Genomic DNA, 27,914 nt, shown 5'->3' on the forward strand with positions numbered 1-27,914 from the left:
TATAGACAAGCCAATTGGTTGGTGTCAGGAATTGAAGTTTACCAGTGAGTAAACACACACACACACACACACACACACACACACACACACACACACACACACACTACCCACCTTCAGGGTGGTGTGGTTTATGGGGACTATTCTGGAAACCACCTCCAGGAATACACAAAGGCTCTAGGGCGAGTCTGCTTCTCCATGGGACCCACCCTCCGCCTCTCAGGGGCTGAGCTTCTGTTCCCTTCTCATGGTCCTGGGAGTGGGGGCAGCTGAGAACAGAGTTCTACAGGGGATGGAGAACAGCTTGGGCACTGATTCTGTAGCTTCTATGTGCAGGAAGGGGAGAAAGTAGGGAACCCAAGGAAAGAGCGACTCAACCCAGTCCAAGGACCCACATTCTGGGCCCCAGCTCCAGCCTCAGCACTCAGGTCACAGGCATATATTGCTCAATGCTAGGATGCCCCCTGAGGACTAGGTCATTACTCAAGTTCATCATTGTATGAGCATAATAGCATGCACTTACACAAACCTGGATGGGATAAGCCAATCATCTGATGTGGCCTCTTGATGCCATCAAAAGATGTGATAAAGGAGATGGATGAGGCCACTGCCACCATAATTCAGAACACCGATTTCCATAAACTGTTTTGTAAGTAGAGGGAGTACATGCTAAATTCATGATTAAAGGTGCAGTACAGTAAAGACACAGACAGATATGATCATTTATTGTGACTATTAAGTGTTGTGCACTGTACGTAACTATGGGCACTATGCTGACACATGGTGGGCAGTATTACTGGTTTGTTCACACCAGTGTCACCACACACATGTGAGCAATAGGCCTCACTATGATGCTGGCTCCAGCTCTCTGATGGTCTTATTTTATACACGGTCCACGGTTAATGGAAACATCTTCATGAAGCTCACAAATGTAATTGAAAACAGGCTGGTAAAGATTCCAGATTCAGCATTGCACCTTCCCTCTGTCTTTTTATTTCATTCTTCCAGAATGAAATAGGCAAGGTTGGTTAAGTTCAGAGAGGTTGAGTGATTGGTCAAGATCACACAGCACAAAGTGTGAGGGGCCTGTTCAGCTTGCTTTGGTCCTCTGGGACTTTGAAAACTAGCAAGGTAGCCCATGGTCCTGGCACACTAGAGGTGGAGCCAACATCCTTACTGTGATACAGATGTAGCCATCCCACCCAGTGGCCCCCAGGCCTACACTCACTGGTTGGCTGGCTAAAATGTCAACGTTGTTCCATGGTGTGTGTTCCTATGCCGCCCCCCCCCCCCCCGCCAGCTTTCACACCCATTTTCCCAGCAAATCCCCTGAGTATGCTTCCACGACACTATATCTCGTAGGAAAGTGGGAGAGTTGGTCCCACCTTTGACTCCCGCTCCAAGGTTGAGCAGTGCATGGACTTACTCTCTTTGTGGAGAATGTGTGCTTTGAGCAGAGTAACCAAGATCTAAAGGCAAAGGCAGCTGATCTGCCCCTCAGAAATGCAGCTGGCAAATTCCTGCTAGGAAGACATCTTAGCTGTCCTGAGAGCTTGTGGATTTGATTGCTATACATTTTATGATGTGTGAGTCCCCTCCCCCCCTCCCCCGGCAAAAAAAAAAAGTCTTCCCATCGTTTCTAGAGTCAATTTATGTTGCTTCCAATTAAAAATAAATAAATAAGCCCAACTCAGCTACCACTTTGCTGTAGCTGCATTGAATTGTCTTGCTGAGGTCTGAGTGAGCCACACTGGGGTCACTCTGTGCCCTTGAAATAGATGGTTTGCTAGTGTATCTAAACCCCCACTAACCAGCATTTTTAAGTGGAGACACAAACTGCAATTTAGAAGTTGGTCAAGGTGAGACACAGGATGAGGGTGGGATAGAGAGAGACAGAGAGAGCAGAGACAGAGACAGGGATTTGAGCAGAAGGGAAAGGTAGATGCTGCTCTTCAACATTCCCACCAGACATGGTGTCCCAGAAGCATACTCAGGAACTCTGCTGGGCAAATAGGGGCGAAAGCTGGCAGAGGGAGCTATAGGAACATGCAGCATGGGACCAGCATTGAAATCAGAGAGAGAGAGAGAGAGAGAGAGAGAGAGAGAGAGAGAGAGAGAGAGAGAGAGAGAGGTTTCTTTTGATGACAGCCTGGAGACAGATTTCAGTCTCATCTCAGGAGCCCTGCACATGCCCATATCCATCTGTATTATGAAGGGTGATCTTTGCTCAGAGACTTCTGATTAATTGCATCTAAAACCATTACCTTCAACATATAGGCTGGTGTGAGACCAGATGGCTATATGCATCAACCTGTGCCAAGTTGGCATACAAAATCAACCATCCCACTTTGCATGCCACAGGATAAAATTTACCATTTCACATATACAGTCTCATGTGCACAGGGCTGTGCAGCCTTGATCAGTGTCCAATCACAGGAAACGCTTGTCACTCAGGAAGATGCTGGCCCTTCAGCACCCTGTCCCCATCATTCCACCATTCCTGTGTATTGTGCCTGCTGTGCCCCCTCTTTGCCCACTGTGTTATCCCTCTCCCTGACCACCTGTTAAGCTATATCACTCCCCCAAAGTCACTCTTCTGTACTGGCTTCCTTGAGTTCCACACCCCATGATATCCAGTCCCAAGCAAAGTGAGTTAATCTCTTTACATCCTGTGACCTCCAATACCAGCAGCATCTGCCTCCTAGCATACACCTCAACAAGCAAAGAGACAAAAGCACTTTTAATATCTTCTGTTGTTTTGTTTTTCTTTCTCACAACTATAGGGATGGCAGGGGCTCTTGAAATTGATACCATAGTTTACTAGCCTGTGTGTGTTCGCAGATTTCATCAACTTTTCAGAGGGATTTGGGAAGTATTAGGAGCCATGACATGAGGAAGGGCTTCTCTTGGGGTAGAGGGGCCTTTATTGCCTGCCTGATCCAGAGAGGAGTTTGCTGGACAAGCCTTGGGTTTGGGAGGATAGAAAAATGGCACCACAGGAAGCCTTCCTTCCTTTAAGCATTTCCAATGTTTCTTTGTAAAGCAGTAAGCAAAGCAAAATAAAAAAAAACATACGGTTATGTGTGCAAGAAGGTGGACTATAGGTGCACCCATCCATCCATCCATCCATCCATCCATCCATCCATCCATCCATCCATCCATCCATTCATCCATCCATCCATCCATCATCCCTTTACAGATGACTGTACGCAGTCCATGAGGCACCAAGCCTGGGAGCCAGCATTCAGCTCAGTAGGAAGCAGTTACTGTGAACATCATGCATCTCTGGCTGGAGGGGAAGGTATATAGAACAGGGACAAGGCTTTGGGGGGGGGGAGGTGAGCCAGAATGTGTAGAATCCAGGGCCAGAAAAAGCATTTGGTGGAGAGCACAGGCAGGTGTGTTGAGTATGTGGATTGGGGGTAAGAGAGCATCTGTGTGAGCAGACAATGCCTTTAAGAACCCACATCATCAGGCCCCACAGCCCACGGAGGACTTTTTATACTTCTCTGTGGACAGTGTGTGGAGGAGCCAACCAGCCTGCATGGCTGTGCCAAGGCTCACAATCACAGTAGCTTAGCAGGAGAACTTCACTAGCAATGAAGAGGAGGCCTGTGTGTGCCCCCTCCCCCGAGCCCAGAGGGCACTGGTAGAGCAGATGGAAGACTGATTTCAAGGCTCCACCATAGTGATCGAGCAGCCTGGGAGTTCAGAAGCATCAGAAGAGAGAGAGACAGTTCGATCCATCACCTCAGCAGTGTCCCCGACAAATGAGACTGCCTGCCAGAAATGGCAGAGATGCCCTGTGAGAAAGAAAGCCAGGATTGTGTGTCTGTGAGCTGAAAAGGAATGAGGCTGTCTGGTGGCTTTCTGGGACCTGGTCAGGGCATGGTCTGGGTGGCCATCCTGGGCTAATGGCTGCTGTAAGGACAAAGGCCCCAAACTGCTGGATCTTCTTCTCTTCTCCATCTTGCCCTAGCCTTCAATCCCATTTAGTATCCCCACCCAAGGGTAGTTCTGAACAGGCCACTATATAAAACAGTCCATTGCCTGGGACAGGGATTCCAGACCCAGTACCATGCTTGCTTCTGGAACAATCCCAAGCATACCTCTCTTATCAATCATTTGGGAGGTAGACAGATTCAAACATGGAGGACGGTAACTTCAGAACTGCTGGGAGCTGGAGCCCAAAGCCAGACCCAGCCTCAGAAAGTCAGATTAGTCCCTGGGTCCCACCAGAACCATGGGAGGACCAGGGTCTCCTCTTCCCCTGTGCCAGAGCGATACCAGATGTCCTGAGACATCTGCAACATTCAGGAAGCATGAACCAGGCAGTTACACACAGGGAAAGATAGGGCTTTGAGAGTCCTTGACCCATTACTGAGGAGTTCCCCTGCCCCTCCCCTCACTGGTGGAGAGAGTGAAGAGAAACCATTTTTCTCAACCACCGTTGGGCTAACACCAATATGTGAGAAGTAGAATTTTATATTTTTAAACACTTGTTACTTCCCAAACATTTGCCAATCAATTTCTTACCATGATTGTTTGAGGCAGGCGACAGGCCATTCTTTACTCTGAGGACAGGACATTTGACAGTTGTAAGAAACCTCTAAATTGATACATCTGGGAAGCCATGGCTAGTACTGCATGGCTGTGATTGAGTTGATGAGTCTCTCTGTTCACACTCTGGCTGTAAAGTGAAGATTTTTAAACAGACTCACACTAATGAGGAAGGTATTTGTTCAAAGGCCTCCTGGAGCAACCGAAGTCAGGGAGGCCATGGCCTTGGACCAGGGGATATTCTCCATCCTCAACCTGGCTTCTCTTCTGAGCATTATTCTTCTGTGAAGGGATAGAGGAGACTAGCTAAGTGGCACAGGGATCCTTTTGTGCACAGAAAGACACACATGTATGCATCTTAACTGATGCTGGTTATACCAGTCCACAGGGAGACACAGCTCAGAACTATATGCACAGCCCAGTGGGAACCAGCAAGACCAGCCAGAGCTGAACTGGCATGTGGTTGGTGCCAATGGCAGGTCCTGATGTGAGTATTTAACCACAGTATGTAAGATGTCACCACTCATCAGCATTGCCTTTGAGTCTGTGATCCTTTCAAAATAAAATTGCTACTTAGAAAACTCCACAGGGCTTCCCATACCTCTTAAGAATGAGATCTCAACCCTGCCCCAAGGACCTCAGACTGTGCCTTCTGACCTCTGCCTCCTCTTGGTGTTGTGGACTTGCCCCATTGCCCTTCTCTCTCACCTGCATATATCAAACCCACTTCTTCACACTGCCAGCCGGGGTGCCTGCTCCCACAACCATCTGCCAAGTTTATGCATCCTGAATACTGTAATTGAAGGAAACGCTTATCCTTTTCAGAATTCAGGCTCCCAGGCTCCAGAAAACAGGAAAAAATGTCAGGACTGGTCATGGGTGTGTGCCGATGCCTGCAATACAACCATGTATGTGCAGGTGTGTAGTGGAGAGCGATCAATAGTGAATGAATGGATGAATGGATACATTGCACAATGGAAGATGATTTCTCTTGAAGAGGTCAGGAGAAAGTTGCCTGGTGCAAATCCTCAGTCAGGATTTATATTACTGTCTACATATGGAAATCTCCCTCATCACTAATGGCCTTTGGGTTCTGTCATGATCTGTGTCTCCCACCTTGAAATGACCTCTGTGTGCTGACCCTAGGAAAACACTTCCCTAGACAATTGCTAACCACTACTCTGGACAATCTGGCTATGATACAATAGCAGTCATTTTCATTCCAGTCTGAATTCCATATTAGTGCCAACTTTCTCATAAAAGTCAGTCAAGGGGTTGGGGATTTAGCTCAGTGGTAGAGCACTTGCCTAGCAAGCGCAAGGCCCTGGGTTCGGTCCTCAGCTCCAGAAAGAAAAAAAAAAAAAAACAAAAAACAGAGGAACTTTTGCCGGGCGGTGGTGGCGCACGCCTTTAATCCCAGCACTCGGGAGGCAGAGGCAGGCGGATCTCTGTGAGTTCGAGGCCAGCCTGGGCTACCAAGTGAGTTCCAGGAAAGGCACAAAGCTACACAGAGAAACCCTGTCTCGAAAAACTAAAAAAAAAAAAAAAGTCAGTCAAAGGAGAGACATTCTGGGGCAGAAGCCATTTCACGTACCCATGATGGTATGCCTCACAGAAAATGAAGAGCAAATTTAGTCCAGCTCTAGAGGGAAAGTCATGGATGTGAAATGTCTCAATACTCTAAACCATGCCAGGATCTTCCCAGATCCTTAAGTACTCTATTCCTCTTCCTGCTAATGCCAGAGTATCTGTGAAATGAGAGGCCAAGTGAGACATACCCAGACCCTTTTAGTATTGGATAAGGTAGCTCCATGAGAGATCTTTAAAGTAGAAAGTCCACAGATAACTGATAAAGGAACTATTTATTAAAGGATTATATTGAGGAGAACAACTCATTAATACAGGACAAGGCAAATCTGTTGCAGAGCCCTGGAAGATCAAGAGCTGGTCCCATGCTGCTTCCCATCACCTGAATTCCACTGTCCAAAAATTCAAGAGAGAGACTGCCCTGCATACATGCTTCTCAGGTCTTAAGCTAGCTAAGAGACAATGCCCTAGGGTCTGGTACCCCAAGGTCATGGGTGAACCGAATACCCACTACAGACCTTGTTTTCCAGGAATGAAAAATTAGTTCTTCCCCTCTTAAGTTGCTTTGAACAGACACTGTTGAGGGCCGCAGGAATATATCATAAGAACTCAGCTGGTTATGGCAAAGTCACTACCTGGAGAGATCAGGGAATTCCTCCAGAGGAAGCCAAATCCCAAGGAGTTTTTGGTGTTACTTGGCTTGTTATATATCAGCTGTATTCTGTTATGAAAATCATGTGTGCCTTCATAGCTTTCCCAATTGACTTTTCCCTAAGAAGGACTAACAGTGTAGACTGAGCACTCTCTGGACATACACATTCCAGGTAATTTGGAGAACAGCCTCAGAGAAAGGCTTTCTCTGGAATCAGATATCTCCCTTGGCCACTTTCAAGGACTGCAGGAAACACCACCCAGGTGGACGCCCAACTGCCAAAGACTAAATGATAACAGCCCACCTGAAAGTCTCCTGACAAATTCCACAAGGAGACACCACCCAGGGGGCGCCCAACTTCCAAGGACTAACAAGTGATAGCAGCCCACGTACAAGTCTCCTGACTTACAGTAAATTCACAAGAGGACGCCGCCTAGGCCAGGTGGACATTAAGTAATAGCTTTACACAATTTAGCTCAGACCCCTCCTTTCTTACAGCCTTACTAACTTTATAGACCTCTGGTTATTTACCTAACCACTTCTAGGAATATTTAGATAACCTTCTGTGCTAACAGCTATGCTCAGCCAGAACTCCCAGTTCAAGTCTCCCTGTAATTATTCTTATCACCCCGCCATTTGACCCTGGAAGCCTGGCTTTGCACTGCTAAGGAAATACTGCTTGTAAGTGTATATATATCAGAACTCCCAGGGCAAGAGGGGAAGAGAAGAGAGAAGAGAATGGAAGAACGAGATGGGTAAGAACTTGAGAGGAACAAGCTGAGATGGGGAAGAACTAGATTGAAGAGCTAAAAGAGAGGACTAGAGGAACGAGATGGAAGATGAGGAAGAGCCAGATGGGGAAGAACAAGATGAGGAAGAGCCAGATGAGAGAGAAGGAGACAGGAGAGGAGCTGATAGGGGAAAGGACTAGATAGAAGGGACAGAACTAGATGAAGGAATTAAGATAGAACATAGAGGGGACAGTAGATAAATATAGAGAGAAATCAGGCAAGAAAGGAGCTAGACATGAGAACAGAACTGAAGCTGTGTATAAAGGATGTTATGCCAGAGGAATTAAAGCGAATGGATCAAAGAACTCTGAGTGCGTAGACTGATTTACCGACCCTAAAGATTCTCTGCTGGTTGATAGAGCCTTCTGCGGACCCTGGGAGGGGACTATCGAGGGGCTGGACCCCCATAGTCCTCGTTAAGACACTTTATCATATCAATAGGGAAAGTGATATAATATAGAAAATGGCATGGGAAGTGGGGCTGTTGTTGTGATAAACCCAACTGTGCAGTTCTTTGGAAATATTTGCAGCTGCAACATGGAAGTGTTTGGTACTTTAGGCTAGCATGTTGAAAGCAGAGCTTAATGGATCATTCTGTTGGGAGCTTGGAATACAGAAATGCTGAGAAAAACATGGAAAATGGAGACCTGGATCAAGAGGCTTGGGAAGGGAATAAGAGCTCTGTTGGGAAGTGGGTTAAGGACCATTTGTGTGATGTTTTGTTTAAATATATATGTATTGGCATCATTCTGTCCATGTCCTGAGAACTTGCACAAAGTTGAATTTAAAGATAATGAACTAATTGATTTGTTTGATGGAGAAGGCTGTGATTTGGCTCCTGTTTACTGCACTTAACCAGGTCTATAGTGAAAATAGTATAAAGTTTGAGACACTAAAAATATGTGGTTTGCAGAATCAACTAACTAGGGCTCATAGGGGCTCACAGAGACTGAATTGGCAATCAGGGAGCATGCATGAGTCTGATCTAGGTCTTCTACATATATTTTATGGTTGTGTAGCTTGGTGTTCTTGTGGGACTCCAAACAATGGGAACAGATGGGACTCTGACTCTTTTGCCTGCCACTCTTTTCCTTCTACTGGGTTGCCTTGTCTACCCTTAATATTAGGGGATGTGCCTAGTCTTAGTGCAACTTGATATGCCATGTTTGGTTGATATCTCTGGGAGGCATGCCATTTTCTGAAGTGAAATGGATCTAGGGGAGAGGGGAGGTGGGGGAGGGACTGGAAGGAGAGGAGAAAGGAGAAACTGCAGTCAAGACGTAATATATGGAAAAAGAATAAATAAAAATAAAATGCACAGTTTGTTGAGGATAAGAGCTTGAGTACGTTAAAAAATTACAGCCAAGAGAGCTGCAAAAGAGGCTATAATTATTAAAGGTCAATATCTTGCCTTTTTGGGGACAGTAGGAGTTTGCCTGGGGGTGGGGTATAAGATCCCACCCATCAAAGGCGCTCTCTCCCCCCCCCCCTTTGGTTTTTTGAGACAGGGTTTCTCTTTGAAACAGTCCTGGCTGTCCTGGAACTCACAGAGATCCACCTGCCTCTGCCTCTGCCTCCCGAGTGCTGTGATTAAAAACATGCACCATCACCACCCAGTAAGGCTCTAACTTTAAAAAAGGCAAATTTATTTGAATAGAGAAAACTTGAACAGAGAATTCATCTGGAGGGGTTCTCTGTTCTTTGAAAGCAATTGCCTAGGGAAATGTTTTCCTAGGCTCAGAACACAAGCTACTAACCTGTGCTTCATTAGGATCAGATCCCATCACCCTTCTCTCTGTACCAATCCCTGTTCTTCACCATCCTGAGAATTTAGCAGAAGTTGGTTGCATCACCTGTATTGTACTGGCATTGCCATAAAAGATGCAAGATTATGGGAGGGTCACAGAGATTTTTCTTCATGGTTTCAGAGAGCAGCTGAGGTCGAGCAATGTTTGGCAGAGTTGGAGTCCTTATAAGGAGTCCCTCAAAGGTCACTATGTGATGCTGTGAGGGTGAGACCATGGAGACTCCAGGATGCTGGAGATGTCAGAACTGTGGGACATCTACTGGGGCAAGCTGTGGGCATGGAGGGAAGCTGATCTGTGAACAAAGCTGTGTACGCTATAAGCAGCAGATCCGGAAGAAGAGGATAGAGCTAAACCATTTGAAGACCAGGCAATTTCATCAGGAGTCCCTCCCAAATGCTGGATGGATGTGGAACTGCAAGATTTGGTGTTTTACCAGCTGGGTTTTGGTGTTGCACTAGTCTAATCATTCCTTGCTATAGTCTTCTATTTTGGAATAAGAATGTTTACTCTGTGCCATTGTATACTTGAACTATGTAACTTATTTTTGATTGTATAGGGGTTCATAGTTAAGAGATCACTTGCATCTCAGAAGAGACCCTACATTTATACTTTTAGACAATGTTGAAACTATTATATATCGTTAGATATAGGTAGGTGGTTTTGAAGTTGGACTGAAATGCAGTTTACATTATGAGATGGGCATAGGATGGGGACAAAGGATGAAATGTTATGAGTTTAAAGTGATATGTTTGAGTATCAAGTTGACAAGGGGTAGACTTATGGTGTTTTATATTGATGTCAACTTGATGGGACCTAAAATCACCTAGGAAATAAAACTATGGGCATGTGAAGAATTTTCTTGATTAGGATAACTGAGGTAAGATGACCTGCCCTAAATGTTGGAAGCAACATTTCGTGGGTTGGATCTTGAACTGAATTAAAAAAACTGAATGGTGGCATTCGTCTCCCTCTGCTTCCTGACGGCAAGTGCACTGTGACCAGCTGCCTCAAGCTGCTGCCACCATGATGGGCTGGTACTAATAGCCCAAAGAAAATCTTCCACCCTTAAGTAGCTTTTGTTGAGATATTTTACAACAACAGGAAAAAATAAAAAGGCAGTATGCCACCACAGGCCCAAAGCACAGCAAACCTTTAGTCTTCATAAATTGATTTTCTCAGGTATTGTTATGACAGAGAGCTGACAAACACAGGTTGCTACAGAAGCTGGGAAGATTCCATCCCCAGAGCTTTTGGAAGATCCAGTTGCTTCTGGTTGACTCAGCCCCTCATTTCAATCATGAATCATGAGCTTTATTAAGCCACTCATGATGTTTGTATCTGCTTTCTCCAGCTGTAGGTTTGGGAAATCCATAAATGGGATTCTTGATGCACTGTTGCTGGCCCAGCAGGCTCTTCCTATGAGTTTGAAATAGGCTGACTCCTTTAGTGCTGGGAAAAGGGGAGGTTCATGAATGAAATCAGCTGTTGACACTAGCCTTTGGTTGGTAAATTCTTCCTGTCCTTCAAGGCTCAACTCAAAACACCTCTTTGGAAGAGCCTTGCCTAATCCATTTGCCCTCTCATTTTTCTTTCCTAAATTAAATTATATGCCCCCCCTCTAAGCAGATGCCACCTCTTATCTGAATGCCATTGATCTATCTCTGTCTTCAAATGTCCCCCTCAGTACTGTGAACTTCCTGAGGGAAAGACTCATGCCCTATCTTACCCCTCTCTGCATCTTTGGTCAGGGCCATCCCAGGACAAGTGAAGCCAAGCAGGACTCCAAGCAGGACCCCAAGTAGACTAGATTGCTGGAGGAGGAAGTGGTTAGGAGGTCATACATCACAGATGGCAGATACCCCAGAAACTGGAAGTGTGGGAAGCTCTCTGTAGGGATCTGGCCTCAGGTTGTTTGCCTTCCTAAGCCTCCTCTCACTCAGTATCATTAATTCTTCAGGAACTATATCTCTTCTACACTGCACACCAGGCAGAATGTGAGGCTCTGCCTAGCAGTCCCCCATCTGGAACAGCCCTGTGCAGTGGACATGAATACTAATGCACCACGAAAATTCCAGCCCAGAGGTGAGCCCAGGACTATCAATGAGCAAACTTCAGCACCAGAATGAACCCAACACACTCAGATGTTCTGGGTCAGCTCAGTGCAAGATGGGACAACAGAACCCAGAAAGAGCCTGATGGGCAACCATTGCCAAGGCCGTCTTGTGGAAACAAGGAAGGGAGACTTCACATAAAACACACAGTGGAAGCCGGGCGGTGGTGGCGCACGCCTTTAATCCCAGCACTCGGGAGGCAGAGGCAGGCGGATCTCTGTGAGTTCGAGGCCAGCCTGGGCTACCAAGTGAGTTCCAGGAAAGGCGCAAAGCTACACAAGAGAAACCCTGTCTCGAAAAACCAAAAAAAAAAAAAAAAAAAAAAAAAAAAAAAAACCACACACAGTGGAGAGAAGCAGTCTGGACTCCCATGCCTTCTGCTCTGTCCCGCAGCTCCTGGGGGAAAGGATGATCTCAGAAACACAGGCAGCAATTGTTCTGGGGTTGTTACAGCTGCTGCATCCTCCTCCTATCCCTCCGCCCCTGCCCATGGATGCGCTGGGCCATGTGCCTGGATTCTATGTTGTCATCCAAGACAAAGGTTTTCCCTAGCCACTCTTTTGTGATGCAGGAGAGCCATTCTCATGCACAGGAGGACAAGTGCATGCCTTTATCACCCCATTTCTCCACAATGATGCAGTTACCTCCCTCTTTCTCTCTAGCTCCATGTTCCACTTCTGGTTTCCATCTGGTTCCCATCTGAGCAGAGAAGAGCTTGGGCCTTGAAAGCAGACAGAGCTGAGCTCAAGGCCTCACTCTGCAGATCATGTCGGGTTGACGTCTGGGTTGATGCCATCACCAGCCTGCATCTCAGTTTGCTGATCTATGAAAGGGAGAAGAGAGCATTGCCTGCCACGGGGACACTGCTGGAATCTCTGATGACTCTGAGGTGCCAGCAATGTTGCTTTGCCTCTTTCACAAATGGCTGCACTTTAATTTCTGTTCCATGTTCCCATTTCTCTCAGTGATGGAGAAACCTCAGTTAGTTTGAGATACCTGGTCTCCAACATTGCCTGTGTGTCTGGAGTGGGCTTATGGAGCATTACAGTAGAGGCGGGCTTCAACCAGACATTTGTTGTCTCCCTGTGACTTCTCAGCTATCCACTCTCTGGCTCAAGGGTGTCATTCTTCTCCTTGCCGGATTCACCCAGAAGGGACAGATCAAGACTCTCTTGCTTCGTGTAGGCATGAGGCCAGCATCCATGCAGTATTTCCACAGAGGCTGGAGTTGGGAAGTCACTCTAGCCATATCCAGTCTTTGGGGTTCTTCTCTCAGCTTCCATATCCCTCTGGAGGCTGTGCTTCTAACATGCTAAGCAGGTACCAATCCCCAGGCTCCTCCTGAGACTGTCAGCGATGAAATCTCCCTCTGCTTCTTGCTTACTAACTGATAATAGACGGTTCCGGGCCTTTTATCTCATGCTAAACCTCCGTGAGTCCAAACCCAAGAACGTGACCCTATGTCATGTCATGTCAGCTCAGGCATTAGAAGCCATGGGTCTCAAACGTGCATCTGGGTATGTGGTCACAGGAAATAACAAATTCCATGGATATCTCCCAGCTTTATACTGCCTCGTTTTAGCAGACTTTGTCCCAGAGTCAGGCCTCAGCCCAACAGTGGCAGGAGTCCTACTATCCCTCCGCTGAGGCTCCTTCACTCCCAGGCAGCTGGGTACACTGGGAACTGGAGCATGCTGGCAGGTTCAGTGCTGTGGTGGGGTGCTGGGTGCACTCATCCACTTATAGCTGGCATTATTACTAATCATCAGGTCCTCTGGCTGCCTCTCCCTCCTCCCTTCCCTGATCTCTTCCTCCTGGGTCTTCATTTGTAGACGCTGTGGAAAGAAACACATCCTGCATGTGCCCTATGAGGCTGGGGACACAGCTGAAGCTCTAGAGCGGTACCCTGAGGACACAGCTGCAGCTCCAGGTGGTACCCTGAGAGTGGGACCTGTCACTCAAAGGGTCCAGGACCCTGCACCCTCACTTGACTTCTATCCTTCAGCTCTGAGAAAATGCACCATATCTACCCGTCCCCAGCATGCTTCTGCCTCCCCAGAGGAAAAACCAGTTGCCAGAGTGGCAGGAGGGAAGCTGGGAACTTGGGAAGCAGAAGGGCTGAACTGCGGGGCAGCTCCACCCCTTACTTCCTATATGACACCGGGCAGGCTAGCACCCTCTGTGCACCTCAGGTGCCTCATAGACTAAATGAGAGCTGATGGAAGCGCTGGCCACACGGGGCTATTGAAATGATTAAGTGAGCTTAGGCATGTGACTGGAACATGGTAAGAACTCCAAGGAGGGTGGCTGTCCTCATTAAAGTCATGATTGCATAACCAGAGGAGAATGATGCCAGGGAACGAACACACTTGTCCAAGGAGAGGAGAGGGAGCCACATGCTGCACACATTTGAGAAAGACCAAGATTCTGGGCACAGTGATGGAGAAGGGAAGCAGGCCTATGGCCTCCCTCATCTTTACCCCATCCCTGCTCAGAACCCGATCCCTGATCCTCCACTCCCTCTGACTCTTACCCCCTGGGTGTGTCTCCTCTACCCTGACTCTTGCCTTCCTAGACTGACCTAGGCCTCTGACTTCGGGGGTCTGAACTTGTACTTACCCTAGGCTTTTGAGTGGGGCTGGCCCGTGGCCAGAGTTAGGCCTTGCGTCCTGGATGGCACGTGTAGAGAGAGAGGATTCTGACAGTTTCCAGGGGATGGCTGGGACGTGAAAGTTCCTTGTCAGCTTTTCATCCCCTGAGACTGTGAGCAGTATGGTAAGCACAGACCTGTCAGCCCGAAGGCAGGCTCAGGCAGTGACAAGCAGAAGGCGCTCACTCAGCACCCTCACTCGATTGTGACTCATGACTGAGGAAGGTTAGCACCAATGTTAAGATGACCTTGAGCCCTGAAGCCTTCCAAACCCTCCATGGAAGCCCTTACATACTGCCCTCGGTTAACCCTAGGAGTTATCATGCTTATTTTATCGATGTGCACACAGGGCCTTATGAAGTTGAAGTCACGCAGCTCAGAGACAAATGGATCGTGTCCCTTCCTTCTTCCATGAGTGGAGTTTCTTGTCCCAGATATCCACAAATGTGTTTCATGGGAGAGCCATGGATTCTGTCCTGTGTGAGTGTGTGCCCGTGTACTTGTGCCTGTTCTGGGGGGATCGGTCTACAGTGTCTCCTGATACTTTGCTGTTTGAACAGATTCGAATCCACCCATCTTCCCTCACCCATCCCTGGAGAGCCACTCCATGGAGGTCCACGAAGTGTCTGCCCTGTTCCTAGCCGTAGTGTGGGCACCAAGCCTCTGGGCTCCAGGAATCCCCCCCTCCCCCGCAGGATCTGGGGAACTCAGCACTCTGCTGCCAGAGCCTCAGCTGCGTGGGTGGCTGCACTCTGTCTGAACTCACCGGGCCTCGGCTGTGCCAGTGCTAGAGCGTGAAGGGGATCCCTCGGGGCAGTGCGGCCGTCGGGACACGGGGCAGTGCGGCCGTCGGGACACGTGGCAGAGCCTGTGAGTTTGGGAGTCCCCAGCCCCCTCCGCCCTTCCCTTGCAGCGCACATTAGTAGTCCTGCTCCCAAGAGAGCATGATCAGCTTCGACAGATGAGGCCATGCTTGATGCACAGGGACACAGCCTGAGAGGATGCTCCTCCCGAGCCCAAGTCCTGTTCAAAGGTCTCTTCTTTTTTTCCTGAGGAAACAGGGGAAATATAAGCAAAAGGGACCAGCAGGGGAAATTGAGGTGCGGGGTGATGTTTTCTAAGTCAGGACTGCTCCAGAGACCCCCAGCATGCACTTCAATAATCACAGTCACTTTCAGCTTCACCCCGTTCCTGACATTGATGTTGCCAGAATGAAAGTGGGGAGGGGGGTTCCCCAAGGTCAGATACTTTGCCCAAGGTCACATAGCAAATCTGGAACTCACAAACTGACTTGAAAGTTGCATTCACTTCCCTGACCTGTGAAGCTCCATGGTGCCTGTAGCATCAGTCTGCACAGGACTATCCTGTGAGGGTCCTCCCGCCACCCCAAGCAACCTTCTTTCCTTCCAGCATGACCTGAGATTGTGAGGAACTGATCTGCTGGACGGACAGTCTGCAGCCACACACTCGCAGCTGTGTGGGCTCAGGGATTCTTGCTTTTTCTTACTCAGTGTGGACTCGTGTGATCAGGAGTGACAGGCCAATGATGCTTAGCGAACATGTGCAGAGTCGATGACTGAATAACTAAATGAGCCCCCAAGTAAATGACAATATACCCACTGAGTGCTTTGGAGAGGGGACCAATGCTCTTTCTCTTTATTGGTCTTGACCAGTCCTCAAGCCAACCCATGCCATGTGTCAGATGAAGAAGTGGACACCCAGAGACACATTTAGTAGAAGGGTCTTGACCCCAGAAGCTAAGTGATAAAGCCATCTTTTCATCTTGAGTAGTGTCAGGTTGAATATCTGTGGACCCTGAAGAGCCTCTGGACCAGGTTTAGCTTCATGGGTTGGGGTGGGGCTAGGTTGGGGGTGGGGCTGTAGGCAAAGCGGGAGCTTTGGCTTTTGCTTTCTAAGACTCCCAGTCTATTTGAGGAGGCCTGACTTATGCATGCAGAACATTTGGGACGTGGCACAAGGCAGCAGTGAGCACAGCCCCGAACTGCACATGATCAGGTGCCAACCTCATTCTCTGCCTTCACTAATCTCAGTCTTTTAATACCAGATGGGGACCCCAAGAATAGATTTCCTACCCGACAGATGAAGAGCAAAGATGGAAGCCTCTGGGAAGGCTGAGGCTTCCTCGGTTCTGTATCCATTAAAGCAGGGCCACGCCTGGCCCACAGAGGCAGGAGCAGCAGGTGCCCTCGATCACAGGCTCATCTCGGTGTTAGGCACCTACAGAGGGCCTTGTGAGACGCATCTCGCCAAGCTCAGAGAAAGTGCTCATCGTGCCCAGTGTCACACAGCACCAGGAGGGGTGCGTCCAAACCCAGTGCTACCAGCTGCCACACTCCAGACACCTCGTCACTTCCGATGGCGGTGGGAGGAAGTGCCATTGACCGGATGGATGGGAAGATGAGGTTGAGGGAAGAGTGAGTCGGAAGGAAAGGAGAAGGGGATGAAGAAAGGCGAGGTGGACAACAGAGGAATGAAATGAGAAAGGGAAGAGAGCAGGAAAGTGGGCAGAGGAGGAGCCAAGAGGGGGCTTGATGTTAAACACGCTCAGACAAGCAGCTACATAGACCTCTGACCAGGCCACCCCTTCCCCTGAACAGCCTCAAAGGAATGCCCTAACCCTAATGGAGTACTATTTAGAAACTCATGTCTGAAGGCAAGCCTTGTTTCTAGAGCATGCTGAGGGTGTAGTCTGGACATACTCAGTGTGACTCAGGCATTAGGGGCCTGTCTCTTGCAGTTCAAGACACAGGGAGTCCACAATCAAGACCTAAAGTCTGGTGAGGTCTCCATCTTTGATCGAAAATGGCCACTGGATCTCAGTATGTACACCTGTCTTTGTGCAAGCAGGGGACATGGAGTGCATATGGTATTTTTTTCTGAGATAGATAGAGATAGAGATAGAGATAGAGATAGAGATAGAGATAGAGATAGAGATAGAGAGAGAGAGAGAGAGAGAGAGAGAGAGAGAGAGAGAACCAGAGTCCTACCCTTGTGCCCTCATTCAACTTGAATTATTTTCCTTGAGCTTCAGTCTCCAGATGCAGCCAGGCTAGGGGTTACAACTATAATGTGATGAATTTGGAGCACACAAAGATTTAGTTCATGCTAGGACAGATGAGAGGGAGTCAGAGCTGGAAATGAGGTACACACAGGCAAGTTCATCTGAAAAGGAGAGGGACATGCAGCACTGAAACTCTGGTAGGATCCAGTGGGATGAAGCTGTCAGGGCAGCCAGTACCTCTGTCAGAGACTGCAGGGCTGGGAGCCCCTGCAGCCAGAGTGACCGACAGCATGCTCCTTCAGCAGCCCTGGGCACATCTACAGGACATGGTCTGCTGCTGTGTTGCAAGTCTCAAGAGGCGGGGGAGGGGCTGCCTTTGCCTCCCCTCTTTCTTGTTCCTCGAGTTCTTCTCCATGTATCCCTCAGATTTCTTTGTGAACATCTCCCGTGTGATGTCTGTTCTTCTGTTGCACAGTGTGAGGGGTGTGTGTGTGTGTGTGTGTGTGTGTGTGTTGTTGTTGTTGTTGTTGTTGTTTATCTGCAGATAATGCCTACCCCTTAGGTGTAATATCGAGACTAAATGGGTTATTGTGAGTGTAGCTATTTGGTTGAGGGTAGATACATCACAAACGGTTGTTGAATGAGTGAGTGAGTGAATGAATCTTCACTTGAGAAAGTGTGCTTCTTAAATGGTCAAGAGTAATCTAGAAATCATCAATTTTTATTGATCACTGAGTATGGTGGTTTGAATGAGAATGGCCCCCATAGGCTCATATATTTGAATTCTTGGTCCCTAGTTGGTGGAATTGTAAAGATTTAAGAGGTTGTGTTCTTGTTAGAGGAGATGTGTCACAGGAGTTGGGCTTTGAGGTTTCAAAAGCCCACACCACTCCCAGTTAGCTCTCTCTGTCTTGTGAGTGTGTTCATCAGAATGTAGCTCTCAGCTACCTTGCCTTCCTGCCTGCCTGCCTACCTCCCTGCCTGCCTGCCTACCTGCCTACCTGCCTGCCTCCCTCCCTACCTACCTGCCTACCTGCCTGCCTGCCTGCCTGCCTGCAGGCATGGACTCACCCTCTGAAGCTGTAAGCAAGTCCCCAGTAAATTCTTTCTTCCATAGGTTACCTTGGCCATGGTATCTCTTCACAACAATAGGAAAGTGACTAAGACACTGAGCAAAGAAAAGTCCTTCTTCCCATTTACCTTCCTCACCCCCTTCCACGCAGAGTGGCTGCTCCGTGTCACCAGCAGCTGAACAGACAGGGTAGAGCTAAAGCAATCCATACTTAAAGCCAGACAGGAAAAAGGACAATGAAATCAAGGGTTGTAAGGGGTAAAGAAGCCTTAAGTGCCATGGAAACTCCAAGGAGGCTCCCTGATGGGGGCCAGGAGCGGCTCCAGTGGAGATGGGATAGTCAAAGACGGGCAATGAATCACCAGGTAGAGAAAGAGATGAGGGATAGTCTAGGCAGACATGCAAAGGCCCTGAGGCAGGGCCATAGAGGGCACTTTTAGGGAATAGTGAGGGCTTGTGTGGCTAGATCCCCCAAAGGATGACCAATAGCCAGGGGGAATTGGTGGAGGAAGCCAGGCTACAAAAGGCTCGGCATGTGGAACTTCATATTGTTGACTTCATGTTATTCCCATGGCTCAGAGGCAACCAAATGCCACACCTGTAGAGGAGCTTAGCCACATTAGGTCTGTGAGCGAGAGAGATCCCCCCTGTAGGCTGCTTCTCCAGAGGATTGGAGGGAGGAAAGGAGAGAGTAGCATCCTGGCCTTTGGTCACCTCTCAACTACGGCTCTGCTTGTGGGCATTCAGATCATGTGACTAGCAAAGCCATGAGGAGCAGTTTGGTACACCTCCACGTGACATTCCTGAGAGACAGGCAAAGACCCTTGGGCAGCACCATGCTCTTCTCAGCAGACAGGCCCCACTCTGTTGAGTCACTCTAGACTAGTTATCTTCTGGAAGCCCCAACTTCTGTCTTTCCTCTCCTTCCCCAGAGGACGGAAAGGAGGCAGGACCAGCTCCTATGTCCATCATCATCCAGCCTGAAACATCTGGTGGAGAGCTGTGGCTTTGAATTGGGTGGAAGTCAGGGCAGGCCTTTTCAGCCTAGAGTACTAGTGTCCTCAGCTGCCAACATGAATGACCCTAGAGAATACAAGACAGCCCTGGATAATGAGGTCTAACCCCAAGTTCTGATGGGACAACTTTAGACAAGTTCCTCATCAGGGACAAGCCTCAGTTTCTCTCCATGGTGGTAGCAGGCCTGACCTAACTAGCCTATGGGACTTCTGTGGGTGTCACGTGGGTGATGTGGTGCCACAGCAAGGGGCCATGAGAACGAAAGGTGCATACAGTTCTGAGCACACCTTCCCTGCTGCCCCAAACAGGACATGTGTTGGAATTTGAGCAAGAGTTAAGTGCTGTGGAGGTGAAGCACACTATTCCAAGTCCCTGGGCCAAGTTGCAGGCCACGTGTGGCCCTGAAGGACAGCTGATGGGCTGGGTGAAGACAGGTAGCTCCTCACTGGTCATATATGCCTGGAGTCCAATTGCATTCCTGTATGCACAAGTTTGTGTGTGTGTGTGTGTGTGAGAGAGAGAGAGAGAGGGGGGGGGGGGAGGGAGGGAGGGAGCTGATGGCTTTTTGCACCATGTACACATATGAGGAACTTGGCTGGGGTCTTATAGATGCACCCCCATGGGCGTAATATGGCTTTTGAGTCTGTCTGTGTGCAGCATAGCAATGTCTGTGTAGGCTTGAGGGACCTGCGCCCATATGTTCATGGTAGTATATATGTGTACGTGTTTATGAAGCCATATGCTGAGGGACACTGAGCTCCGAACACAGCATGTGTCTGTGTGATGCAGAGGAAATGACTGGACAGGGGTCTGGGAGCAGCCTGGCTTGGGGATTCTCACTGCAAATGCTCATGGAATTCTCAGCTGACATCCAGACAGACAGGCCAGGATGGACAGGCAGCTGGGCTGGAGAAGAGGAAATTCCTGAGCTTTCTAGGGAGACACCTGCCAGCAGTTGCCACCAGGAGGTGAGGCCACAGATCCCCAGTCACTGCCTTTTCTTTGGAAATCTGCAATGGAGCTTGAGTTCTTGTCCCTTGAAGGGGGAGGTCATGGGAGGGAGACTGCTTTCTAAACTCAAGGGTTATCCCCTGAGGCAGTGCCACCTCGCTGTTCAGACTGCAGGTGAGTGAGCAAACGGGGAGGGAAGAGGGGGAGGGGCAGCAAGGGCCTCTCCCCACTTCCTGTCACTAGAAATGAGCCCCCGGCCTTGAGGGACTCTGCAGGTCCCCAACCTAGAGAATTTAAGGGAGCCCTTCTTCCTTGGTGAGGTACACTTTCCCTACTCCAGGAAGGCGAGCAGTGGTTAAATGTGATTTTCTCTGAAGTCAAACGAAATCTCAACACCCTCCAACACACACACACACACACACACACACACACACACACACACACACACACCCCTCTCACACTCACACACATTCAAGTTCATCCTGGGGACCACCTGCTGACCCCTTCCCAAGCTGCACCCACCAGCGGGGGATCCCTGACTGGGTCTGACTGCCCAGGAGGGCATTCCCGGTGTCCCGCACAGCCAGAAGCAGTGCGGTGCAGGCAGCAGGGCCGGGTCCCCACCCCGCCCCTCCCTGGTCCCCGAGGCTGCCTCTGCCACCCCACTCGCCCGGTGCGCAGCCGGGCTCTGCTCCGCGCCAGTCCCCGGCGCTGTTCATTCATGATTGGTACTCGGCCCCCTGAGACCCAGCCCGAGCGCGGGGCGGAGCGGCCGGGCGGCAGCAGGGGCGGGCGGAGCGCGGCTCCCGCACCGCACGCGGCGCGGGCTCGGCAGCCTCGGCCGGGCGGGCGCGCCGGCCCCGTGTCCAGCACCAGGCAGGCTTCGGGGCTCGGGACTCGGGGTTCGGCCCTCGGCGAGGCCAGAAGCTCGGCTGGGTGCCCGCACTGGGGGGCGCCTGCGAAGGCTCCAGCGAGCTGCTGGCCCTGGGAGTCAGTGCATGTGCCGGGCTGAAGACAGCAGCAGCCAGAAGCTCCCGGCACCCCGGCCCCACGCTCTCTGAATACCAAGCTGCAGGCGAGCTGCCCGGGGCTTTTTGCTTTCTTGCTTTTCCTCTCCTCCAATTCAGAGTGGGCAATCCACGTCGATTTCTTTTCAGGGGAGGGAAGAGGCAGGGCCTGGGGTCCCAAGTCTCACACAAGTCTTCGCTACCATGGGGGCCGTCATGGGCACCTTCTCATCCCTGCAGACCAAACAAAGGCGACCCTCTAAAGGTAAGCACTCTGTCCTCTGTTTGCTCCCCTGGATAGGTTTGGGAGTACTGGGTGTTGTGTTGGGATGCAATGTCTGTCTCTTAGTTCCAAATCCCCTAACCGTGAAGGTTCTGGACAGCCTCTTGTATCCAAGGAGTAAGAACCTCGTGGGAGGGTTGATGTGAACACCTAGGGGCAGCAGTCAGGGTGGGCGCTGGGCCAGCTGGACCCCTCTCTCCTGGGGAATATGTGGGAGCAAGACTAGGCAGATTCACAGGTGGAGAAAGCTGCGTTCTCTGGACTGGGTGGAAATGTTGGGAGGCTCTTCCCGCTCCCATGAGGGCTGACGTTGGTGCAACCTCGAGCATCCAGCCAGGGTGCTTACACTCATGCATGCCTCCTTGGGAATGGCCATGCTTTGGCAGGTGCTGATCTGGGAGCCTAACCATGAGGGAGACAGTGATTTGCCTGTCCACCCTTAAAACCTCTGCAAGCCAAAAGGAATCAGCCACGTCCAGGTGGTGAAAGCCCCAGGCGCAGGCCCACAGGCGCAGGTCCTGGGACACAGGGAGTCTGCAGGAAAGAACACAACATGGTTAAGGTGTGTGAGCTGCTAAGGTCTGAGGACTTCAGGGGAATGGAGAGAGCTGTGAAGAGGTCGCTGGGGAGATGGGGAGGCAAAGCTCACATATCCTGGGGTCCCCCTGTCAGGAGCCTGCTCTACCGCTGCCTTCTCCGGCTGAGGCATGCCCCTCACCAGTGGGACAGTTGTCAGATGTCCATGTGGAGTTGGGTGACCTTGTTGGGCCAGGGCTCACAATGCAGGCTTCTTTTTCAACAGACAGAAAGTTGCTTATAGGGGTAAGCAAGCAAAAGACTGGAAACAATCAAGCAAAAGATAATGATGAGCTTGGTTTGCTTAATGCTCAAAGGCCATTGCAGATAGCAGAAGGATTCTAAATAGTTTCACACTCAGCTGTTCAAGTTCTGATATTTAACATATTCTGACTACAGGTGGGGGCACAATACCCACCTTATGCTAGCTAGTGACCAGAGCTGTATTAGGGTGATAGTGGGCCCCAGCACACATGGAGTCTCCTCATAGGACCCGTTGCATCTCATCTTGGTTGGGATCATCCATAGAGCTACCCAGAAAGAAAGGGTCAGGCTTCTGGTCTAGTCCTGAGAGACAAGCTGACTGAATACCATGGAAAGACGTCTGCAGGTGCAGGTCCCAGGCGGTGAGCCCAGGCTGGCATGACGGACCAGAATCGAAGTGGCTTCTGCTTATTTGCTAAGTTCTTTGCCCTGCAGGGAAGGCACTGATACCATTCAGCAGCCCAGAGAAAGGCAGGTCTGCAGACCTTGGCCCAGGGTCTTGGTGCTCTGAGCTCTGCCTCTCCTGGATCCCAAGGTGTTACTTCACTGGGACAGTATTCAACAGCAAATCCAAGTCTCCCCTCCCATCATGAAGGGGATGATGGAAGAGAGCATGAGGTCCCACAGGCCATGGAGGGAACTGCAGGGCACAGTTAACTTAGGTTTCTTTTAAAACATCTACAATGTCTGTATCTCGTTAAGAGGCAGGCAGACATCACAGAGATCTGTGGCTCTAGAATCCAGTGTAGTGTAGGTGGGAATCTCAGCCCTGTCACTTCAGTCTTGGACCTTGGGCAAAACTCACTCCTATAAGCCTCGATTTTCACATACATCAAATGGATGAGGATGCTACTTCCCATGAGAACCTGGAGGAAGTGGAGGGAGAGAGTACCTCGTCTCATATACTGGGCTTTCCGAAGCCTCTAGAAGAAACTGTAGTAAGAGCAAAAGGATGGATGAGTGATGGCCATCGAGATGCATAGAGCTGTGGGGCTCAGATGTTACCCTCTGCTATTCCAGTCTCAGTCCCTAATCCAGGTCACCTGGGATTAGCTCCTGCAGGATCCCAGAGGCAACAGAACTTTCTTCTTTCTCCTAGGAACTTAAGAAAGAGGAGAGTGTGTCAACTCGCTGTGTGTGCCTCGATGGAGTGCCTGGCACAGTGTTTTATCTGAACATTCTCATTTGATCTTTATAAGAGTGTCTGTGGCTCCTGGAAGGTCCAGGCTCACCGGGTGGGTCCCCAAGTCAGCCCTTCTATTCAGAGCAGTAGACATCAGCTTGAGTTGCCCACAACTGCAACTGTGTACCTTTCCTCCAAGTATTTGCCCTAGAACAGAGTCCAGCCTCCCTGTCCGTCTTGCCCATCAGATGAAAATCAGTAAAAGACGCTTCTAAGGGAGGAGGCTTAAGAATATGGACAGGGCTCCACTGGGAGACTCATGGTCAGGAATCCTATCCTGCCCTGGCCACTTTCTTCTTTACGTGTTTTGATCTCTGTAAATGGGAGTCAGTTTCCTGAATATTTTTTCAGGTTCCATTTGGTGCTCAGATTCTAAAGGTTTTATTGTTGGTGCGGTCCCTGGAGCCACCGCTCTGATCTCTGAGATGTCAGACTCAGGTCTAATTAGATGCAGTCAGAAGAGGGTGGTGGGGATTTTCAACAGAAGAATCTGTCTCCCTGCTGGGTTCAAATCCAGGCTCTACCACTCACTAGCTGTATGACTAAGCCTTGTTTTCTTCCACTGTGAATCAGGGACAGTAGTGGTTACCAGCTTAAAATAGCTGTTGTGTCGCGTGCGTTTTGGGAATGATGGAAGGCAAGGGCTTTGCACAGACCTCGCTACGTGATCAGTGGTCAGCAAGTTTTAGGTCCTGCTCAGTGTATGGCTGTGCTGTTCAGGCCATCAGAATACCCAGACTAAGGCTCTCCTGCAAGCAGCCTTTCAGGCCCTTTCAAACCCTGGACAGGTAAGCGGGACCAGAAGCCAGGCACCGGGATGCTGAGCCTCTGCTATGGCCCACTAACCTCTGCACAGTGGCTGATCGTGAAAGCACCACAGCTGACGCTGCTACAGCTCCAAGTGCTTAAAAAACAACTTGGAGATACATGCACAACTTTAAAATAGGGCGGCAATCCAGTGTGATTAGTGAAAAGAATTCCTAGGTTGCACCTAGCCCAACCTCGTGCTTGGAAAGCACTCCCCAAAGGCAGCAGAAACCTAAAGTAATTTAAGAGCTTTGCCACTGAACAAAAGCATAGCAATCACTTTCTGTCATCTGTTTGGGATCTTGGTGTGTCTTTAATTGAAAATGAGAAAAACCTTGCCTGGGGGTTTCAGGCCCTGTCCCTAGTCCTAGGTAGTTTGTTTTGCCAACAGTTTCAAGAACGCCCCGCCCCCCTCAAAGACTCCACTTTTAGGTTTGAATGCCTGAGAAGGGCTGGCTAGAGAGAGGGGGCTAAGCAAAGAAGCCTGGAGGTGCAGCTGAAGGCTCTGTGGGAATCCAGAGACTCCATGAAAACACGAGATCAGCCCCATCCAGCAGAGACTTCCCTGTTAGCAGATAGCCCCATGGTGCTCAGGTGTCTGGACTCCAATTCCTCCAGGATCAAGTGCAACATTCAGAACTTTGAGGGTCTGAACTTTAGACTTCCATGGTGCCCACTGAGTCACTGAAAAAAATCCATGGCTATCAGATGATTTCTATCAGGTCACAAGACAGAGTCAAATGAGACTGGTCTTGTGGGTCCTAAATGGGAGAGTTCTTTGGAGGATTGTAGAGGCATAGAATTCCCAATGAGCCTGGCCTCGAAGTGGATGGATTGGGTGGTGTGTTACCTAGACAGCCCTGGGAGGCAGCAATGGGCAGAGAGTCATGAAGAGGCAGTGGACACAAATCACACCAGCCTGGGCTCAGAGACATTGCCAAATCCCTTTGCCTTAGAAATACCCTTTTCTTCATCTCTGAAAGGGGAGTACCAAGCAATAGACATATGTGTGCCGTGGGCTTTTCTCATCTCAAATCTCTGTCCATCATTTAAGCTCTGGAAGACTCGTACCCCCAGTCCCTATCTCATTTACTAATTCAAATTCTACCCAAATTCCAAGAACTCACTCACCTGTTTCTATATTCACGAAGCCTTCTCCAAGCCTCAGAGAGAAGTGGCTTCTCCCATCTGAATTCCTAACATTTTAAAGGTATATGCTCTCCTGACTCACAAGTCATGCTTGGAATCAGACAGTCAATGGAGGCCTTACCCCCCCCTCATCACCATAGTATAGGCTTCTTGGGGCCCAGAAATGTGTCTGAGTCATTGTTCACAGTGCCTGGCTTGGTTCTTGGCACACAGTAGGTACTCAGTAAATATTTTCTGATGGAAGCTATGAACAATGAGATGGTCGGTCTCTCATAATTTCTAAGCATGGCAGACCCCACAGGAAAGGTTAGCTTACCACTGGAAGGGTTAGCAGCCCTCTGCCTGAATGAGTTCTGTTATTTGGTCTGTTGGCTTTGCATTAGCTTTGTCTATGAAGCGTACTGAATCTGCTTACCATTCAGTAAGGAAGCCTGAGAGCAGTGTTTTCACTCTGCCACTCCTGATAGTCACAGAAGGACTGGGTAAAGGGACAGGCTGCTGCCTAAATTCAGAGGTGCTTACAGTCTGGTTCCAGGGAGATGGCGAGGACTCAGACCCCTTTGCCTACCAGAAAGGACTTTGCTGGGTAAATGCTTTATAAATGTGGGAAGGAGTAAGTGAGTGTATCCCTTAGCAGATGAGTGAGTGATGGATGGTTGCACGAATAAGAGAATCAATAAACGAGAAAAATGAATGAAGTAGCAAGTAAACAATCAAATGAATGGCAGAGGATGATTGAATAAGTGAGTACGTGATTAAATGACTGTAGCCATAAATGAGTGAATGAATGAATGGATGGGTGCATGAGTGAATGATGAAGTCCTGGGAAAACTGTAGCAGAAGACTTTTTTTTTTAAACAAAGAACGGTAATGATTGTGCTGCATAGTTCCTGTACCTAAGCATTTGTCTCAGTCCATGGCTGCTGCTAACAACACAAGACCACAGACTGAGTAATTGGAATGAAAAGAGCTTGTTTTGGTCCACAGCTCTAGAGATCAGAGGTGGAAATAGCCCACTGGTAACTGGTAGCCTTCTTGCTGGTAGAGTCCTGAAACACACGGGGCATCCCAGGGTGAGAGGTACCTTTGGGATTTCCTTTCTTCCTATAAAGTCTTCAGCACTCAATGATGGGGCTCCACTCTGAAGACCTTATTGAATCCTAATCACTAACCTCCCAAAGGCTCTACACACCAGAGTTCAATTTCCCACCCTCTTAATACTTCCTGATGGAAATGAAGTTCTCACATCAGCTTCAGAGGGGCCGGAACCATAGCAACCCCTACAGGAAAGTGTGGAGGAATCGAAGGCACGGGAAACTTTAGTGCAAAAAGTTAGCAGCAAAATGTATAGGAAGCACCTTCTAGAACATGATATAGAAGGGCTTGGGGGGGGGTCTTGGTTACCAATAGGTGTGTAGTGTCTGTAGGGAAAGTCTCTGGGCTTCATGCTTTTGTGAGGACTGTCTCTGGGCTTCATGCTTTTGTCGGAAGGAAGGTAGGGATTCTTCTTCAACATCACCTGTTGTTTACCAAGGTCACTGTTACCTGGTCTACATGTCCACCCATCCATTTGTCCACTTGGCCAATCCCCATAACTATGCTCTGACATTGCTTCCTGGGGTGTCTGTTCTGCCCAAGATCAACTCCAGCTTCTGCACCTCCTGCTTCCTGTTTGGTTTCAAATCTGAGACAAATGGCTGAGGTGCCTATTTAACACATCAAAGCAAGCATACCTGGCCTCCAGGTCCTCTCTGCATCCCTCAGTCCCTACCTGTCACCGGGCCCTCCTAGCTGGCATACACTGCTATGTTCCCTACCCTAACCTTCTCCACGGGCTGGGCTGCCCTCCCCTCAGCTGCCCTTCCCTATATAATCCAACCATTTTAGTCATCCATTCTTTCTGTGCCTTTAGGCCTCCTGGTTGCTGCATCTGGTCCCCCTTTCTCCTCCCTGCCCCCATATGGCCCAGCTTAGTCTGGTCATGTCCACTCTGGACTCTTCCAGATGTTCCTGCCTCTGGCTATGCTCTCCCACAAATCTATAATAAACTTCCTCCTTCACCATACCTAGGACCAGCCATGTCCTTTCCTTTCCTTTTCCTTTTATTCCTTTTTCCCCCCAATCTGGTGATGAAACCCAGGCACAGTCATGTTTCTTTTCCTTTTTATTTTATTTCTTTTCTTCATTCTCTTCCACCTCTATCCCCCAGTCAACTGGTGAACTCCTACATATTCTTCAAGGCCCCATCAAAAATCATCCCACACTCCTACAGAGAGAGCACATCTCCCCCTTCTCTTATTCCTCATGGCTATTGATGCTGTAACACACACACACACACACACACACACACACACACACACACACACACACACAATCATGCACACATTGAGGCTATTATAATGGGTGTACGCAATTATCCCTCTGCCT

General features: G+C 49.2%; 1 protein-coding gene across 3 annotated transcripts in view; it reads left to right on the forward strand.

The window, feature by feature from the left end:
• Kcnip1 (potassium voltage-gated channel interacting protein 1) overlaps positions 1-27,914 on the forward strand; it is a 387,948-nt gene that overhangs the window by 138,321 nt on the left and 221,713 nt on the right. Inside the window, exon 1 of one of the 3 annotated variants that reach the window (XM_006978888.4) lies at positions 21,029-21,490. The exons of 1 other annotated variant lie outside the window; for it this stretch is intronic. In XM_006978888.4, coding sequence (XP_006978950.1) covers positions 21,430-21,490 — 61 coding nt within the window. In that variant the 5' untranslated portion in view covers positions 21,029-21,429. Of the gene's footprint in view, positions 1-21,028; positions 21,491-27,914 lie in introns of those variants that run through there. One more of the 3 variants, XM_006978891.4, reaches the window with a different exon arrangement.

The sequence above is a fragment of the Peromyscus maniculatus genome, chromosome 8 (assembly GCF_049852395.1).
Source record: "Peromyscus maniculatus bairdii isolate BWxNUB_F1_BW_parent chromosome 8, HU_Pman_BW_mat_3.1, whole genome shotgun sequence".
Classification (NCBI taxonomy): Eukaryota; Metazoa; Chordata; class Mammalia; order Rodentia; family Cricetidae; genus Peromyscus; species Peromyscus maniculatus.